Source organism: Rosa rugosa, chromosome 1 (genome assembly GCF_958449725.1).
Source record: "Rosa rugosa chromosome 1, drRosRugo1.1, whole genome shotgun sequence".
In the NCBI taxonomy this organism is placed as follows: domain Eukaryota; kingdom Viridiplantae; phylum Streptophyta; class Magnoliopsida; order Rosales; family Rosaceae; genus Rosa; species Rosa rugosa.
The window spans coordinates 9,664,470-9,676,812 of NC_084820.1; the positions used below are offsets into that span (position 1 = coordinate 9,664,470).

Consider the following 12,343-nt stretch of genomic DNA (forward strand, 5'->3'; position numbering starts at 1 on the left):
AATATTTTACACTATTAATACACTATATATATCTAATTAATACGAATCTTTTCAAGGTTTTCTTACCCTATTGATCGATATATGCCCATATGCGCATATTTACGATTCTTTGTTAATATGCTAAATTGAAGTAACACATAATTTTTTCTATATTTTGATCCCAAAATTTATTCAACATGATTTAAGGATATTTCAATTTCAGCATTAGTACAAAAAATATTACACCTAAATTTTCTTAATTATACTAATATTTTTTTTTTTGGGCAAAAGATTTTGTTATTTTTAGAAGACTACTGGAAATGAGTATATTTGTTAGTTAATAAAGTTTGACCCTCCTAAGTGATATTTTTTGCTACGCCACTGGCTGCTACCCTTGGTAATTTTTTTCCTTTTCCTTTTCTTTGGTAAAATAATAAAGCATAATAATCTATAATATCCTGAATTCTTCTTATTATGATCTAATGTTTTCACCGCCACTTTCAACCTCTGTTTACCATTCCGGCCTCATGTAAGCAAAATTCTGTGTCCGCCATTGATTTGCTTTGTGGAGTTGGGCATACTCTCAAGTATACGAGCACGCCTAGGAAGCATTGTGAGGTATGTCATGGAGCATAAGGGCTCACTTGAACATGGGGGAAGACCGACACCGGGAACGTGGGAGGATACGAAAGCAATGATTTGTTTATAATATCTTTGAACAATCATATGTCCTATGTTAAGGCAGCATTGTTCATATTACAATAACATAATGTGATTAGTGCTATTTATCCTTAATGCTCAAGTCAAGGCTTGAGATGGTGGCCTGGTGGGATTCGTTGAGTGAATATCATTCCAACTCAGGCTGTGTCAAAATTGGCCTATTTGAACAATGAGGTGTGCCATTGCGTATATTGGTAAAATTTGACTAAGGAAACTTCCCAGTCAGGCTTCTAAATCAATTAGTTTCAAATTTACACCTTTTGCTAACTTTATTTATGTAGTCTAGTGACTTGTAACAAATACAGGAAACCACCGGTAACAATATACCACCCAAGGTGCCTAGTTGGTGTGAATAATCATCAGCTATGCAATACAAGGGAAGTTTCTACGATCGTTACGTGTGATATGATGCTATAACATGGTTGCTTACTCTATGAGGGTCTGACTAAATTCGTTCAACTCAAACCCAGATGCCTCTGCAAGCTCTAGCAAATCTTTTTCTCCACTCAAAACCTGCAATAAGTGCCACGGTATGTTAGAACCTAGTAAATCTTGAAAGATAGGACAAGTTTAAGGCGGGGGTTTCCCTGTTGGTACCAACATGCTTTGGTTGATAATATTCAACAATAAGGATGAACCGAATTACCATGTTCAAGAATCTATGATGAGATTTATCACCTGTCCATTGATGACCCAAGTAGGAAAACCTTCAAGTTTGGCATCAATACATGCCTTTGCCATTATAGTTCCCTTTCTAAATCCACCAGGGAAGCACTCAACATAGTTCAATTCCTTCGCTGCTTCATGTCCAAACATCTTCATGATGAACAAAAGAAACAACCAAAGTTCAAAGACATGGCAGGAGTTATTGTAACAAAACCTTATGATTCTAACCCATGTAGTTAAGAACTAAAAAGAAAAAAGTACCTGTTTTTGTTCAACACAATGTGAACACCAAAAAGCGCCATACATTTTAGCACCTATAGCATTTAGATGCTTTGCAAGAGATATAGCAAACGGACTTGATGGTGTTGTTATCTCAGTTGTAAAGTATGGAAGATCAACATCAGATGGGCTGTTAACAAAACAAAGCAACATGGAAAACTATCAATACAAAATTTTCTTTACAGTTAATGATTCTCATATAATAAGATGACAACAAAATAACCAGCTTCCCTAATCTACCAGGATGATATTTGCAATCATTCAAATTCATTATATTGACTCTGTGCTTTACACCAAAAGAAAAAACATATATATTCACGAGAAAAGTCTGGTTCCTAAGGTACAGATGCTCAGGTATATCAGATCATTAAGCACAAAAACCATATAACAATTTCATCTACATAGATAGCCAAGTAGCCCTGCAGTTTATCTCAATACAGTAGACCATTATGAAAGAACAGCCCAGCCCAAACCATATCAATGACCATTGATATGACCGGTTACAGTCTACTTAAACAAAAAAGAAAAATACAGAAGTGGAGCAAAGCAAGTTAAGTAGCAAGGAACCCATTGTTAAGGGTAAGAGCATTAAACCTAAACATTGTTTATGACACACTTTGTATATAGATTTATCTTTCCTTTACATGAAATGTTCATAAGAACTAATCAAACACATCACAACACCTATGTTTATATCTCCAATCTTTCCTATTGATCAAAATCCCACTAACATAAAATTTACATTCTATTTCGTCTGTCAGACTAGTTTGATGGGCATTCCCCTGATACTAGAAAAATTTGATTCGGAGTTAACCGAGGTTCATATCATTGAGTAGTTTGCCAAATTAACATATTCATGTCAATGAAAAACAGAAAAGAATCAGCTAAGTAAATCACCTTGAGGATACAGGTGCACTATATGACCTGTTCAGAGTCACAGCCACCAAGACAGCTATACACACCAATAAACCCGCCTCTTTTTGTACTTTTTCGAACCCAAAATCCTACAGTATAGACCCCCAAAATCAGTTAATCAGGTCATTCTCAATAACAACATAAAACCAAAGAAAGGAAAAATAAATAGCAGTCACAGCTGACCTTTAAAGTGATGAAAAATAAGCTGAAGGAGAGGACAGCCGATAACAAACAATACGAACACGAAGTTCCCGAAAACTGTGTGCTAAGAATGTACAAGAAACAAGCACTAGCAGCTGCCATGGAGGTTGTAGTCCCAAGTAAAACCAAGCTAGCATCAGATTTCCCAATTCCAAAAGGTAAACTCTTTGCAGTCAACAGCTGCACACCAAGTGTAGCAACTAACCCATATGCAAGCATTCCAAACAACGGAAGAGGAACACCTACAAATATCAAAAGGAAAATCACAATCATAAAAACCAAATCTTTTCTCGAAAGCTAATGGAAAATTTTCTTTTTTCTTGCTCTGGGTGTTTGAGTTAAGATAGTTATGAAGTTGGGGAATAGCTAAAACGACGGCGTATCATAAAGACCAAATCTTTATCCTCAGACACACTACCTCTAATGGAAATTTTCTACTTTTTTCTTGCTCTGTGAGTTTGAATTAAGTTAATTATGAAGTTGGGGAGTTACCAAAAACGACGGCGTATTCACTGTTGAGGATGTCGCCGCAACTTCCGCCGCCGCCGGTGGGGCAGAAGGCATCGGAATTCGTGAGCTTGAGGAACGTCAAGTAGGTCGTTTCGAGAAACCCGATGCCTCCGAGCCCGGCACATAGTTTGTAGGTCAAGTCACTCGAAGACGACGGCGGAGACGACGTCGTTTCCGGTTCGGATTCGGCGTTTTGATTGGGCTCCGAAGCTGAGCATAGAACGGGAAGCCGCACAGTTCTCCGAGCCCAACCCGAAGTGGTAGTAAGGACACCGAATCTGGTGTGATTTGAGCGAGGAAGAGATCTGGGAGAGGAGAGTGAAGGAGATGTTAGGCTCAGGAGCGCCAAGGTAGCCATTTCCCACTCTCACATTCCACCTCAAAATCGCGCGGTTAATCTGGGCTTTGCTGGGCTTAACCGCTACACTATTTGATGTTACCTCAATTTTGGGCCTTGTCTGTGTGAAACTTGCTTATAGCCAAAATGCCCAAATCCAAATGAAGGACCAGAGAGGTCCACTCATTTCAGGTGGGAGAGCCTATAACAATCGCTCATATTCTTTTAGTGAGTTGCGACCCATTGATTATTTGTCAGACTAGTCAGCCCGATCGAGCACGTCCCAAATTAAGATTCTCAATAGGTAGAAATATCACTTTGGTCATCGAACAATACTTCGCTCGACACTTTGGTCATCCAACTTTTAAAAACTTCATTTTAGTCATCGAACTATATCACCGTATATCACTTTGGTCATTCCGTCTGTTTTCTCCATTTTCTCTGTTAACTCTAAGGGTATTTTGGAGATGAAAAGTTTTGCCCGCCATTTTTATAACTTAATCCAATTTTTCCCGCCTAAACATAAAACTTAATCCAATTTTTCCCGCCTAAACATAAAACTTCATCCAATTTTGCCAACTTTTCCCTCCTTTTATAATTCCTCAATTTATTAAATCAATATTTTTCTTCCTTTTATATTCCCTCATTTTGAATCATTCTCTGACTCAATCATTTTTCTCCATTGTATGCTTTGATCACTGATGATAAATGCATGAATAATGGTCATGTAAATGCTTAGAATAACAGTAAAGCTAACATAGTTCAAAACTACATATCCCAACTACAAATTACATAAGCATTCCATACTAACATAAAACACTACTGTACAAAAATGACCTGTCAAATTTTCAGAAAATATTCAATCCTAATTGTTCAAAGAGTTATCACAAAATGCCCTATTTTGATCTTCTGAAGACAGAGTTTATGGGAAAAAAAAAAAAAAAAAAAAACAAGACGTTTTAAGGTCTCCAAATAGGCTTGCTTGCATTCTCAGTTGACATAGAATTCTTAGGATTTTTGAATGCAACTTGCTTCTTTGGCCTCCCTGTTATAGGAGCAGTGTACATCATGGAGAATGAAGCTAAGAATGATCCAATAGGTTGAGAACTTCTTTGAACTGGAGGAATTTCTTGTGAGAAATTTAGAGGTGATGGAAGTGGTTGCGATGAAACAAAAGGTGCTTTGACAAGTGATTGTTGAGATGGAATCTCATTATGCTCCTGTTAATAGAAAAACACATACGATAATTTAATCAATCCATAATTAACACTCTCACATGTATGAATACAATTCAAATCATGACAAAGTAGTCAGAATAACATTCACATAAAGAAACAAGGCAAGAAACAAATCCAACAGTAAGGGATAATTCAATTCCCTAATTAAATTAGGTATTGCCATTGGTTGCAGACAAAGAGAGTAGTGTATGAATTAACTATATATTAAGGACCACTGGACCCTCCCATTTTCCACAAATTTGCATGGAGGCAAGGTTAATATTCTATAATTAACTCCTAACTCAAAGAGCAATCCCATTTAGAACAAAAACTATAGTTCATTGGCATGATATAAAACAAAAACAAGTCAAATATCACAAAAGAAGCATCAGTCATTGGCATTTAAGCTTTGATATTATGATTTCGAGTAAAACAAAAGATCCATTTAATTTCATGCAATGACCCAAAAACCTGATTTTACATTTAAGCTTTGACATTCTCATTTTATGAATGATTACCTCATCGTGAACATTTTCAGAACTATGTCCATTAGAATTGCCACATTGCTGAGCATTCTGCATTCTATGTTCATCATTTGCATTGCCATCTTGCTGAACATTTTGAGAACCTTTTTCATTTGCATCGCCTTGCTGCATAGTAGAACTCTGTCCATTTGCATCACCATATGTTCAGCCTTTACATTACTATAATTTAACATCTAGTACATTTACACTTGCAGCAATATGAAATGCCTCCAAATTTATAATCAAATAAAAATTAAATTACTTACAGCTTAAGAGGTACTTCCTTGTTGATTACTTGATTGCGCCTCTCACAAGTCCTCGTGTTATGCCCTTGCTTGTGACATTTTCCACAACTAATCTTACTGTAATATATCTTGGGTAATTTAGTTGTTCCAGCAGCTGGTGGCATCTCACCTTAACAACAGAAACAAAAGTTGTCAAATTTCTACCGTTTTCAAATGACAAATGCATAATAAACAACTAATATCTTGACAATTTTGGTCTGCCAGGTCCCCCTAGTATATAGCGGAGGCATGATGGGCTTGTTAATCACTTCCAATTCAGCAACTCCTGGAATTGGGTTGATAGCCGGTTCATAAGCTTACATGTACTTTTTTTTAGAATAACACTCATCAACAAAGTCTTCAGGATTGTAACCTTTTGAGAAAATGCATGCTATTGCATGTGGACAGGGCAATCCACAAAGATCCCACCTCCAACATGTGCATGTCCTTGCAGCAAGGTTCACATCATGTAGGGAATTCACACCAGAAGCACAAGTAACCCCTCTCCCTTTCACCTGAAATCTCTTGTTCGATGACTCCTCAGGACAATAATCATGACTTCTTTCTGCATTCTTCTTTAACAGTTTTTCAATCCTTGGACCAACTTTGCACTTCCACCTTGAACCTGCACATCTCCTATTAGCCAACCTTTTCATCAAGTTCAGCTTTAGTTCTTCCCAAAACCCTAAAATAGGCATTTTCCTAGCTTCAAGTAGCTTGGAGTTGAAGGCTTCACAATGGTCGTTTAATAAAATGTCACACTTGTGCTCAATCCTAAAGTGTGACCTGCTCCAATGCACTAGGTGACTTTTCACATATGTTGTCCATGTTCTTCAAAAACCATGTCTTGGTTGTTGATCTTGCTGTACCCCAAAAAAGATCTCTGAATTCAGTTCTGATATGTCCTTCACCCTTGAAGTTATTATACAAATGTCTTGCACAATGTCTATGCTCCGCATTAGGCATTACATCCTTCACAGCATCTAACAACCCTTTTTGCTTGTCACTCATGAATGTATATGAGTAGCTATTGTTCAGCTCCAAGTCTTGCTTCAAGAACTCCACAAACCATGTCCATGCTTCTTTGTTTTCCTTCTCAACAATGGCAAAGGCAATCGGATACATACCATTATTGCCATCGATTCCTACCGCTGTTAAAAGTATACCTTTATACACAGTCTTCAAATGACACCCATCTAGACCTATAATTGGCCTACATCCCTCTATCCAACCCTTTTTCAGAGCACCATAACATATGTACATCCTCTTAAATCTTCTGCTCTCACCCTCCACATCTCCTTCAATCCATATTGAAGTATTATCATTTGCCTTTTTAATAACATCAGCATATGTTTCTAGCAGGTTATATTGGTCTTCAACAGTCCCCTCTGCAAGCTTGAGAGCCATTTTCTTTGCCCTAAAACACATCTGATACCCTATTCTCATCTCATAGTCTTTACCAACAGCAGCTTGCATCCCCTCTCTAGACCAGTTTCTATCAGCTATAATCTGATCTACATAACCTTTTGCAATAAAAGGAGCATTGCAATGATACACTTTTTTAGACAATCCACTACAACGATGCTCCATCTGCAATATTCTAATTTCCATTGTTGGTGAGGCTTTATCTACTTGTGATGCATAAATTCTGAAAGGACAACCTGGTGTTGTCTTGCAGAAAGCATTCACCCTTTTTCTGTCATTGGGATCAAATCTGAGCTCTTTTTTTGTTAACACAGAGAACATTCTCACTGCATCCTTGAATACCTCTGGACTTGGAAATTTCATGCCAAGTTCAAAGGGTGGGTTCTTCAAATCCCTTTCTTGGTTCCATTCCCTGAAATTAGTAAACTTCTTTTTCTTCCTCCTTTGACCTTGCGCATCTAAGTTTACTTCATCTTCACTAGATGATGATGATTCCCCGCTTTCAAACTTCTCAGAATCCTCACCCTCACCATCTGATATAATTCCTTCATAGCCCATTTCATCCCATTCACCAACATTAACACCACTAACATCAACATTTGCCCTGAACAACACTTCATCATCCTCATCTTGGAGCTCATAGTCACTATCTATAATTTCTTCATATGTGGGATCATCACTATCAGAAGATTCACCATCAGCTTGAAACTCATCAATATCATAGTTGAACTCTCCTTTAAACCTTGTGTCATATTTCCTTTCCACCTCATTCTTCTTAATTCTCCTAGCTTTCTGCTTCAACCTAGGTGACTTTGCGGTACCTGTACTTGTAACCTCAACATCATTGTTCATAGCCACCTTTGCAAAATGGTTGGAGTTGTCGTTCAAACCACTACTCTTTCCCTTCTTAATTGCCTTTCTTTTCTCACCAGCCTTGGTTCTTTTTCCTTTATCTTTTACCCCATGACTACTCATACCATCCTCCTCTACTATGTCTTCAATCACATTCCCAATGTACTTGTCATGACAAATAGGTGCAGCTTTATCCCCAGGTTCATCTTCAAGTTCTGCTTCTTCTTTTTTTCTCACCCCTCCACCTACAATATATACTTGCAGCACCCTGGAACTTTGAACAAATGCCAACATTTGTTTAACTTCTTTTTCATCCCTAATTGGCAGAAAGTCTTCACCATCTTTACTTCCAGGAATCTTGAACTAGTACGTCATTGGGGGCTCTCTGTAGCCCAAGTCTTCTGCCATGCAATTGAGGCATGGCCATGATGTGGTGTCTGGATCATTTCCGTCAATCCAGACCACTTCTCCTCCCCTATAATGTCGACTGCCACTACCCAACCTAAAAAATCTACCGCCGTGGTGAATCTCTAATGTGAAACGATCATCTGTTAAAAAAAAAATTTATTAGGTATAAGATGAAAAAACTATAACCAATTAACTCACATGCAGCCGAAATCCCAAACCTTATTAACTCAAATACAACCAAAAACCTCAAAACTCCAATCTCAATATTATTAGGCAGCTATTTATATTTAAAAAAATAAAAATAAAAAACCCTTTATCCATGTGAAAGTAGTAAATTCCAAATCCAACTTTGATTAAACAAAGCAAGCAATCCAACTTTGATTAAACAAAGCAATCCAACCTTGATTAAACAAAGCAAGCAATCCAACTTTGATTAAACAAAGCAATCCAACTTTGATTAAACAAAGTTTGGACACCACTTGCATCTTGATTAAAAAAAAATCAGCAAATCCCTAATTCCCAAATATTGCTACACGAGCACAACACAAAACCCATAAAGATTAAAGCTCCACAAGCAATAAAAAGAATCAAGGAATCAATTACATACCTTTGTAGGTGGGTGGCTCTCCATCAATTCGAAAATACCTCCAGGTACTTGGTTGATTTTCCATCAATAACACACTAAACTTCAATCTGAACCCAAAAGTTATATGCCAACTTAGAGATCGTGTATAATCTCACTCACCTTTTCAAAGGGTTTGCTTTGTGGCTTGAAATCTGATAAATCTGATAAACTGAGAGAGAGAGAGAGACACAGAGAGAGCGCGAAAATCTTTTTGCTGAGAGAGAGAGGTATATGTTTGACTCGTAGTCTCAGACTCTTTTTTAATTGGATTGACACATATAGCCCTGCCTATTAGACGTGTGAGGTTCAATTGCCACATTTAAACGGAGAAAACAGACGGAATGACCAAAGTGATATACGGTGATATAGTTCGATGACCAAAATGAAGTTTTTAAAAGTTGGATGACCAAAGTGTCGAACGAAGCATAGTTCGATAACCAAAGTGATATTTCTGCCTTCTCAACATGATTGTTAGTTTGTTATAGATTTTTCTATTGGGACCCTTTAAATTTTCTCATTTGACCTCTCTTCTTTTTTAATTAATAAATTAGTAATTATTTATCTGCTACTCCTAATTTATAAATGACATAAACCCTATTTTTATATCGTCGTATTAAAATACGACGATCACTTTCAAATTCAAGATCCTAAACAAGTGAATGACATAAGGATATTTTATTAAAATAGTAGGATTAAATTTAGTTTACTCTCCTGAACTTTGAGACTAAAATCATATTGGTCTCTCTTTCTAAAAATCGATCTCGATGGTCCTTATACTCTCAAATGACATCACCCGAGTCCAAAATTTGAAATTGGGTCCAAAAGTGACATCAGCTACTGACTTGGAGCCGACAAGGAGGGCCCGCAGTTCAGTTTATCAACCCTCATGGATGGCAGAATGGACAATTTGGTATATTTTGCCTCCAAAATTTAAACTAAAATCTAATTAACTTACAAATATGGTTGTTTGAGAGAAAAAGGCATGAAGCATGCATCAAAATTGGAACCTGACCTCCAAAATTCTCCAGAAAATTGACAATTAAACAAACATACCATAAACCGAAGGAAGAAATTTGTGCAAAACCATAAATTTGCATTGAAGCTTGTCGATATCAGCAATAAATAGCAGCCAAATAGATGCATAAAATGTGTTTACATCCAAATCAACCAAAAATAACAGTTTGGATTAACTTGCACAAAATTATAGGGCTAATCATCTATGCAAAAAATTAGACCTAGCAACCATGAGACACAGCTCATGGTTGCACAAAAACTTGCACTATGCATCTGTAATTTCTAACCTTGGCTGCATCCCTAATTTCCAGCACTCCTTGCATTATCCCTGATCCTCACTGATGACCTTGATGAACCTTGGGAAGCTTGTGGTGTAGAAGGAGCTTTTCCCTTGCTAGAAGCTGCTTTACCATTGTTTGAAGCAACTTTTGGTGGTCTTCCACTGCTAGGAGCAGCTGTACCTACTGCCTTTGTTGCAGCCTTCTTTTGATCCCTCTTTTTCTACAACAATGAGAAGCAAGGATATGTTCATAAGCAAATACACCATCAACAGCTTCAAACAATAATCTAAACTTATTTTACCTTTGCATCTTCAGCTCTCTTTGATGCCTTAGCTCTAAGTTCATTCTTTGTCTTTTGAGGCTCTTTGGTACCTTTTGCCTGCTTCAAATAAGTTGGTTAGTGTAATTATCAATAAACTAATTCATAAACCCACTAATTTGGATGCCACATAACAAAAGATTACCTGAGAGGATGAAGCATCTCCATTGTTTAGCTTTCTCTTCTTGGTACTCTTAGCTGCTCCTGGCTTGGGTGGAAGATACCTATGACAAGTCTTCACATTGTGACCCAAATTGCCACACCTGCTGCACTTCAAAGACTTTTGAACCCTTCCAAATTTGGGACCATGTGTCTCCTTCTTAGATGCATCCTTGATCCTTTTGTTCCTTGGCCTACCAGGCTACCTATTGTACTGAGGTGGGAGGATAGGAGTTTCCTCAGTAGGTATCCATAGGTCCATCCCATTCATTGGCTTCACTGTATGTGAGCAGATGGCCATGTAGGTGGCTTTGAAGTAGCATGCATCCACATAGTCTTCAAGCTTCTGCATCATGAAGTTTATAGCAGAAATGGCATGCTTGCAAGGTATGCCAGTGAGATCCTACCTCCTACAAGCATATGCTCTTCTTGTCAGATCAACAATAAATTTGCTTCCTCCAATGCTTTGCACCTCAATCACTGGTGTGCCAATACCCCTTGGGATGCAGTCTGTTGATGACTTAACCTTATTCTTCTCCAAAAGATCTCTTGGCTTGGGGCAGATTGTGTCCATAACTTTGTTCATCTTCTCTCTCCTCAATGCAGTCCTTTTCATCAGCTTCATCCTAATATCCTCAAAGCAGGAGATTACAGGCTTGGACCTTGCAGGCAGGATGAAAGCATTGAAACTTTCACACATGTTGTTGAAGTGAGCTCTGCACCAATGCTTAGGTGGTCTCTGAGGATCTACAAAATAAAACCAGCACATGACAACATTAAAGCATATCTATCAAACCAACACATCACATTATTGCATATGTGTCAAACCACATTAGTTAAGAAGTATATTGACTAAAAGTATATACAAGTTAGCCAATTATAAGCTCCAGGCTCCATTAGGTTCATTAATACCATCTCTTTTTTATAATAAGCCATGGTAGTTGACTTCGCAACTGCCCACAATTGGTCTTTTAACATTTTCCTAGGAAAGAGCTTGTTGAAGTTGGCCACAGGTGTCTAACACAAAACCTGTGCTCTGCAAGGGGCATCACATCATCACAAGCTGGCAACAGGCCCTTTTGCTTGTCTGAAATGAATGTGTAGCCATTCCCTTCACCAATAATATCTAAATCCTTCACCAAGAGTCTCAGAAACCAGTCCCAACTGTCCTTGCTCTCCTGCTCCACCATAGCATATGCCACCACATATGTTGTATTGTTTGCATAAAGTCCAACAGCTGCAAGTAGTTGTCCACCATAGGCACTCTTCAGGTGGCATCCATCAAGTCCCAAAATGGGTCTGCATCCTACTTTAAACCCCTTTTTTAAAGCCCCTAAACATAAATACATTATCTTGAACACAGGGAGCTGCTCTGAGTTGTTGAAATCACATTTGATGTCTACTGTGGTGGCTGGATCCACTCTTCTAAGCTCATGTGCATAGTCTTGAACCCTTGCATACTGCTCCTTCATTGACCTCTCTAGCAGCTCCAAAGCAGCCTTCTTATCCCTGTAGGCTTGTTGAAATGACACTTTAGCTCTGATCCCAGCAACCATGGTCTGTTGAAGTAACTCTGTTGCAAGAAAATACCAAACTGTCACAAACATTACACAAGAAACCATCAAACT

The 12,343-nt window shown here is 37.9% G+C and overlaps 2 protein-coding genes across 2 annotated transcripts; both read right to left on the reverse strand.

Annotated features, from left to right (window-relative positions):
- Positions 1-888: 888 nt before the first annotated feature.
- LOC133727171 (thiol-disulfide oxidoreductase LTO1) lies at positions 889-3,680 on the reverse strand. Its single transcript, XM_062154795.1, has 6 exons — positions 3,253-3,680; positions 2,743-3,002; positions 2,542-2,648; positions 1,627-1,774; positions 1,378-1,515; positions 889-1,212 (listed from the first exon to the last, which is right to left on the reverse strand). The coding sequence occupies exons 1-6, from the start codon at positions 3,626-3,628 to the stop codon at positions 1,126-1,128; spliced, it is 1,116 nt and encodes a 371-aa protein (XP_062010779.1). The 5' UTR covers positions 3,629-3,680; the 3' UTR covers positions 889-1,125.
- An 886-nt stretch (positions 3,681-4,566) lies between these two features.
- LOC133739641 (uncharacterized) lies at positions 4,567-9,102 on the reverse strand. The gene is made up of 3 exons (XM_062167452.1): positions 8,925-9,102; positions 5,343-5,489; positions 4,567-4,827 (listed from the first exon to the last, which is right to left on the reverse strand). Exons 1-3 carry the CDS (start codon positions 8,946-8,948, stop codon positions 4,567-4,569), a joined length of 432 nt encoding a protein of 143 aa, XP_062023436.1. The 5' UTR covers positions 8,949-9,102.
- Between the last annotated feature and the right edge of the window lie 3,241 nt (positions 9,103-12,343).